The 7,545-nt window shown below is 37.3% G+C and overlaps 1 protein-coding gene across 1 annotated transcript in view; it reads left to right on the forward strand.

Annotated features, from left to right (window-relative positions):
- The window catches only part of LOC107081857 (ubiquitin carboxyl-terminal hydrolase 28-like), a 49,111-nt gene that overhangs the window by 6,722 nt on the left and 34,844 nt on the right, over window positions 1-7,545 (forward strand). The window contains exons 3-5 of the mRNA XM_015370185.1: window positions 692-812; window positions 1,536-1,623; window positions 5,487-5,649. Of these exons, the coding sequence (XP_015225671.1) occupies window positions 692-812; window positions 1,536-1,623; window positions 5,487-5,649 (372 nt within the window). The remainder of the gene's footprint in view (window positions 1-691; window positions 813-1,535; window positions 1,624-5,486; window positions 5,650-7,545) is intronic.

The raw sequence follows: 7,545 nt of genomic DNA on the forward strand, positions 1-7,545 counted from the left end.
ATTTCATGCAAAAAAAGGTTAGGAGAATACTTCCTATAAGCACTGGTCTCCTCCTTCTGATGTCTATCTGTTTGCACTTGTGATGTGAGAAACCAATCCTGTTGAGGTACCAGACAAAATCCTGATTTAGGTCATAGCAAGCAATAGTTCCACCTTTTCATATTTGCAGTTTTACTGGAAAATAGATAAAAGTTTCAGATGGCATAAATTAAGATAACAATAAAGTTACCAATAACTGCGTTTGTGCTCAACCTAAAGCTAATGCTTTATGGAAGCAATATTTTAGTTGAATTATAGTGTTTATTGTTCTTTGTAAAGAGTCCATAAGCAGCAATTTCCCTCTTGGATTATTAAAGTATGTCTGATTCTGATTCTGAGCAGCACACATCTTGATTTGATCATCAGACTTAATCTGCTATGGTTCTCTATAACTGTCACATTGTTAGAACATCTTACATCCGTCAGGTCACAAAATCCAGATTCTGTTTTTGACATTTTTTGATATTTTTAATCTGCTCTATATTTGAATTATTTTTTCAGAAATTTGCTTGAAGTTGTATTAACTTTCAATAAAAAAAAAAATTCAATAACAAATATTTGCATTATAAATTATGTTATATACATTTTGCTTCTCTTTCTTTGTGATTTAAGACATTTTCTGCAAAGGTTTTGATTTTGCTTTCGTTTGAAGGCCAGCCAGGGGGACGTTGGACATGCTGTGGGACTACTGACAACCCAGAATGTGGAGATTCAGGACTCTGCAGAGCCTCAGGAGTCAGGGACATCTGCAGAGACCTGGGACAGCAAGAGAGGTATATTCAGACAGGGAGCGCTGCGCAAAGACACATCTATAGGACGTCTGTTCAAGTCACTTTTGATCCTCTAAGTTTTCAGTCCCCTGAAAACACAGAATGAAATGCCAGAATGAGAATTCTTGGTTGGTCCATCATCTCTCCATGTTATTTAGTTCATGTAGATGATGGACTGAACAAAACTCTTGGAGGTATTCAAAGTTTGGGTCGTTTTTTAAGAACCTACTCCTTCTCTAAACCTTTGCAGAACTTTCCTACTTACCTCTTTGCCGGGGTCCTTGGTCTTCATTATATTGTTTTCTATCTTTTTCAAACAAAAATCCGAAGACATGTGAAGTTTTTCCCATATTTGGCCAGTGATTTCTAAAAGCGGATGGTTGCAGTGGATTTTATTTAAATATACCAAAGTAATTGCATGCCTCATTTTGTTCAGATTATCTTTCAGAACGATAGAATATTTTTTCTTCAGCCTTTCACTTTGAATTTTGTTTTGTGTTGATGTGTTTCCCCAAAAAATAAAATAATACTACCCCCCCTAAAATACATCAAAGTTGGCAAGAAAATGTAAAAAAAAGAGGCATGAAAGGAAATAATAATTATTTAAACACATTTTAGGGATAATGAAGAGAAAACAGACTAACTTCATTAGATAAATCCAATTCAAAGCTTCTTAAGCAACATGTATAGAAGAAGGATCGATGTTGTTCTGTGTTTCTTTTGAAGGACTTCCCAAAGATGAACTACAGACGGCCATTGAACTCAGTTTGCAGGAATCCCACAACGCAGAGCAAGAAGAGCGAGAATTCAACAGGTAAGAAGAAAAAGATTCACAGCCAAGAAACTGTGCTCTATGATAGGCAGGCTGCTGATTTTATAAACCATATACTGAGCAAGGAAAGTACTAAACACTAAACATAAAGAAATATTTTAATATTTATTAATGTAGAATTAATTGCGTCTGAATTTAAAGATAGCATGAAACTAATAGGGTTTTTTTCACGCTTGTTAAAAAATAAACAGAATAGGTTTTATTCAGTTAATCTGTTTTCTGATCAGCTTGAAAAGTTGAGTCTAGGCAACTGAACGTGAAGTTTTCTAAAAAACGTTTCGCTTCTTATCAATCAATGAGGCTTCTTCTGTTTTAATTAGTGTTTTGGGAGGACTGGAATGAATATACTGTAAATATAACAAAGGAATTAGAGGAAAAACAAAAGGGGGCTTTGATTTCTCCAACAGGATGGGCCATGGAGGTCACCATTCCCATCCATCCATCCATCCATCCATCCATCCATCCATCCATCCATCCATCCATCCATCCATCCATCCATCCATCCATCCAACCATCCATCCATCTTCTGCTTGTCTTGGGCCAGCTCCTCTGGGGAAACCCCAAGGCGCTCCCAGGCCGAGAAACATACTCCCTCCAGCGCGTCCTGGTTCTCCCCCTGGGCCTCCTCTCAGTGGGACGTGCCCAGAACTAGGGATGCACAATATAATCGGCCTTAAAACTGAATATCGGACATCGGCCACCCCACCGATATTTAACCCGATATTTGATCAGCTTCTGAGTTTCTAAAGTCTAAAAAAAAATNTTGACAAAATATTAAAAACTCACCCAGTAGTTCGACACGAAACTCTGATATAAACACTAAGTAACAATATTTTATCCCAACAACACGCTACAATCAACACTAGAACCAGTGAAAACAAAGAGGTAACAGCGGAGGCCATGAAAAAGCTGTGTAGCTTCAGCTAACCTCAGAGCTAACAACTGAAATACGGAATGTCACGACTCATATAGATCAGTTAATAAATACTTACATTGTCTTAGACTGGTTTATGTTGTGCAATGACACACGATATCTTAAAATAATGACAACAGTGAAGGAACAAGAGTGTGTTGCAGTCAGTTTTTTTGTTAGCCAAGCTAGTCTACAGATACGTAGCACCTTAGCTGTTTAAGCTAACAAACCTGTCAACTAACGTTTATCAAAATTACAAAAAAATGTGAAAAGAGTCATATTTAAAAGCGTATTAGACCTTGCCTGTTGTTTCGAAATGAGCTCTATTAATCAACTGACAACTTGTTAAGTTTTAGAGCTCCTAATCCTTCATGCTAAGCTAACAGAGCTAGCGTCTGTAGCTGCAGTCTGTCTGGTCGCGCAGTGTTTGAGTCACTGAGCCGTTTTCATATAAAACATCACCAGACTCACCGTAGCCACGGACAGTGGCACTAACACACGGTGCAGCAGAACAGAAAAATCCCCAGAGGATGAGGCATAGGCAGTTTACATCGGTATTTCTGGAGCACCGGACAGAAGATGGTGCTTTTCGCCCAGTCTGCCACCGCTACAGCAGCGCTGGGACTGGGAGGTAAACACAGACAGAAGAGTGGAGGAGCAGGTGGCCTGAAGGGAGACCTCTAGTGGCCTAATCCTGCATTACATTTCAAGCTACAGCATCCCTGCTCAAAGGAGCATATAGTAAAATTGGTTTTACTGTGTATCAAATAAAAAAAGAGATAAAGAAATAAATAATAATATGTTCAAAATTAAATACAGTGCTAAAACAAGTTGAGTAAATATCTAATAACATATTATAAGTAAAATATCCAAAAAAGGAAAAATATAATGACAGATAATCACAAAAAAACTAAAAACAGAAAATGTCCTTGCTGATTTTATTGTTTTAATTTTTTTTTACAATATTTTCTTGAAAGTCGTTTAATCCCTTGCACTTCCGCATTTATATATTGTCGAACCTCTGATTAATTTCATGGGATTTCCATCCATCCATCCATCCATCCATCCATCCATCCATCCATCCATCCATCCATCCATCCATCCATCCATCCATCCATCCATCCATCTTCTGCTTCTCTTGGGCCAGCTACTCCGGGGAAACCTCAAGGCGCTCCCAGGCCAGCCAAGAAACATAGTCCCTCCAGCGTGTCCTGGTTCTCCTCCCAGTTGGACGTGCCCGCAACAACACACCACCATTCTCATAGAGTTGCAATTCCTTTTAAAATATTTGTATTATTTTCTATTATATGATTTATCTGTGATTCTATCCGATCATTAGAAAAAAACAACATAGAAACCTTCAAATTCTCTGGAACTAAGGAAATTCGCCTTATGCAGGTATGAATTAAGTCTAGTTGCCCCCTCAACATGGGAAAGACAAGAGAACAGGCCTTGATCACCTGAATTGTGTTAACTTTTGGATGAATTAGATAATATAATATATAATATGCAGCCGAGTGTGGGGTGGCTGGTATTGAGGATCAGCACCTCCAAATCCCAGGCTGTGGTTCTCCAGCGGAGAAAGTGGACTCCGCTCTTCAGGTCGGAGGAGGAGTTCAAGTATCTCGGGGTCTTGATCACGAGTCTGTTTCGGATGTCTCCTTGTCGCCTCCCTCGGGAGGTGTTCCAGGCATGTCCCATTGGAAGGAGGCCTCATGGAAGCCCCAGGACACGCTAGAGGGACTATGTCTCTGTGCTGGGCTGGTGTCGCCTCGGGGTCCCCCCAGAGGAGCTGGAGGAGGTGTGTGCAGATCGGGAAGTCTGGGCATCTCTGCTTAGACTGATGCCTCCGGTCCTGATTAAGCGGAAGAAAATGGATGGATGGATGGATGGATGGATGGATGGATGGATGGATGGATGGATGGATGGATGGATGGATGGATGGATGGATGATATCCAAGCTGTTTTTTTTTTTGTTTTTTTTTGTTGCTAAGGGTATTATTTTCTTTCTGTCTTCTCTTTAATGTTCTGTAAAACACCTTGTATTGCCTGCAATAGTTAATTAATAATGAAGCAGTTTCAGTTTTTCCCTTCAGTTGGTTCCTTTGCATTTTTATTTTATATTTAATATGAGTAAATATGTTATGCTGCTTGTGTCACTATAAATAATGAGGTGATTTTCCTCTTCAGGATAACTATATAAAGCCAAAGCTGATCTCTTTCTGACCTCACAGAAATCAAATGTCTCTCTCTCTTCTCTCTGGTTTTACCAGCAATGGTGGGGAGGATTTATAAAAAATAATAGTGGAGAAAACAGCTGATGCAGCAGTTTTTTTGTTGAAACACATTCATGTGTTTTGGATTTTTTTGTTTTTGTTTTTCTGTTTTTTTTTTTGGTACGGCTTAAAGTGATGACTGAAGGTACTTATTAATCTGCTCATGTGGTATTTGCAAACTGCCCCTGTTTCAATGTTGCCACATTACCTTGAAAACATCCAGGTATTTTTACCATTGAATGCATTTGGAGGATGAAACATAAAAAATCAAAACAACACAAAAAACATTCAGTTGCTGAATGCTTTGTGTGATGTCACTGAAGGCAAAGCAAACTGATTTAAGGGAGGGAACCTTTTTCCCTGACGACATAAAAGCAAATGCAGCAAATTTTAAAAAGAATATAAAAAAAACTAAACTTTTTTTGTACATTTTACAGAAAAGTCTGTCTGAAAGCCAAAAAAAAAAACATTGATGTGGTGAAATCTCAGCATCCAACAGATTTCACCTATTTTAAATCATGTAAAAATACCCTGATTATTAACACCTTAAACCCCTGATTAGGGGTGTAATTCTTTTCTCATCCTTAAAAATCCACTTTGTTTTTACTGTAGTGGTCAGTTTGATTCCTTTTGAATAACAATTTGTCGCCCAACAGGGCTCTGGAGGCCAGTGCAGAAGAAAATGCAGTGAGAATGAAAAGAAAGAGATGTGAAGCGCAAAGTGAGATGTGCAGCCCTGCAGACTGGATTCGTCAGGACGACTGGCCCGTCGGAATCCGCAACGTAGGAAACACCTGCTGGTTCAGCGCTGTCATCCAGGTGAGTAAGCAGCACATGCTGCATTGTTAAATATAAGATGAAATAAAACTGTGGGAACACAGTAGAGAAGTGGCTCTGCAAACAACCAGAGCTGCAACTAATAATTATTCTGCAAATCGATGAATCTGTCGAATATTTTTTTTGATTAATCGATTAACAATCGGATAGTCAAAGGTTCCTCAAAGAAGATTTTTTTACAAAGTTAAATCAGATTAAACTAAACTTTTCCACCTGAGGAGTTCTGGATTGAGCAAATTGATAGACAACTTTTATTTTTCATCTTAATGCAAAATATTAATATGTTTTTTTTAACAATTTTGATATAATTACTGCTCTAAGTCAGTTGCTCTGTCAGCTAAAGACTTATTTTACAGTCTCTATACTCCAGTTAACAATTAACCGATTTCTAAATTAGTTAACAACTATATTAATAATTAATTGATCACAATTAATCCGATTACTTCTTTCAGCCCTACAAACAACAGTAAAGGAAAGCCAAAATTTCAAGATAACAAAGAAGGTGAACATGTGTCTATGATTGCACATACTAGGTCACACAGGAAATGAAAGATGCCAAACAGCCCTTCTTTGCTTTGCAGGAATTAATTAAAAAATGTTTTAAAACATATGTTTAACAAGCTGTCAGACTTAGAAAGTGAAATAAACAATCCATGCATAAACATAATCGCTACAGACATAATGTAACCCTGGTTAAGCTGTATAGAAATATAAAATAATTATCATCTTAATGAAAAAAGTATATTCCAACCTTTAATTTCAGTGAATTCTTCAATGTGAAAAAATGTTTTCATATCCTATATAATACATGTAGGCTACATGATGTAGCCTACCGGAGGGTTTTCTATAATTTATACTAATGATAACATCAGAAAAAAAGTTTTACCTGAAAGAAAAACCAAAAAAGCAAACAAAAAGATCTTGTCTCTTGAACTGTATGATTTTACCAGCTTAATAATGGAAAGGTTGGCAAAAAAAAAAAGCCCAAAGCAGGCCTTTATTGATAATTAGCAGTATTTTTGATAATTAAATTTATTTTAGTTATCCTTTTTGTGTTGTGAAATACGTTATATGGATTAATTACACACAGAAGGATGTTTTCAACCCTTGGTTGCTGTTAGTTATAATGATTTTCTTCTTACAGCTAAAGAAAATATATAATATAAACACATCTAGGAGAAAAAATATCTAATTTACTTAATATGGTGTAAATGTAAACAATTTCTTTAGGCCAAAACCCTTTTTTGTTGGTTTTACTGGTCCTTTAACAAGAATAAGACTAAAAGAGTCCATCGGACTGAATTTATATAGGATTTACTGACAATTTTCATACACATTCATGTATCAATAATCAGATTTGTGATCAGTTGCCTTCCCCAGAAACACATTAGGATGTGAAAAAGAATAAGCTGGAATTAAACCGGCAACTACTTCTCCACAGTCACCCAATGTTAGACATGGAGGAGGATGTGTAATGCTGGGGGAGCGTTTCACCTCTAAAGGTCCTGAAAATCTTGAAAGACTGAAAGGAAACTCTTTCAAATGCTACTTTAAACAATAAACATGCTGGTTTCTGCCAAAAACCAGTCATGGAAAAACAGCTACAAAATCAACCGTCCCCATGACTTTCTCAGATGTAAATCCAAAAGAATTCCTCTGAAAGGTAAGCTAATGAGTTCATGGGTGTGGATCCATGACTCACGATTATCTACATTGATGCTGTCCTGCTAACTTTACTTTTCTCCGTGTGAAAACACAGGAATCACATGATTAGATGATTGGCAGTATTCTAAAAGCATACTGTTAATGTAGTCCAGCTATTTGATGTAGCTGCATCGGACTAGCCTCGTGAGACCATCCTGATCTCGCGAGCTTTCA

This window comes from Cyprinodon variegatus, unplaced genomic scaffold (assembly GCF_000732505.1).
Source record: "Cyprinodon variegatus isolate N-32 unplaced genomic scaffold, C_variegatus-1.0 Scaffold43, whole genome shotgun sequence".
NCBI classification, from domain to species: Eukaryota; Metazoa; Chordata; class Actinopteri; order Cyprinodontiformes; family Cyprinodontidae; genus Cyprinodon; species Cyprinodon variegatus.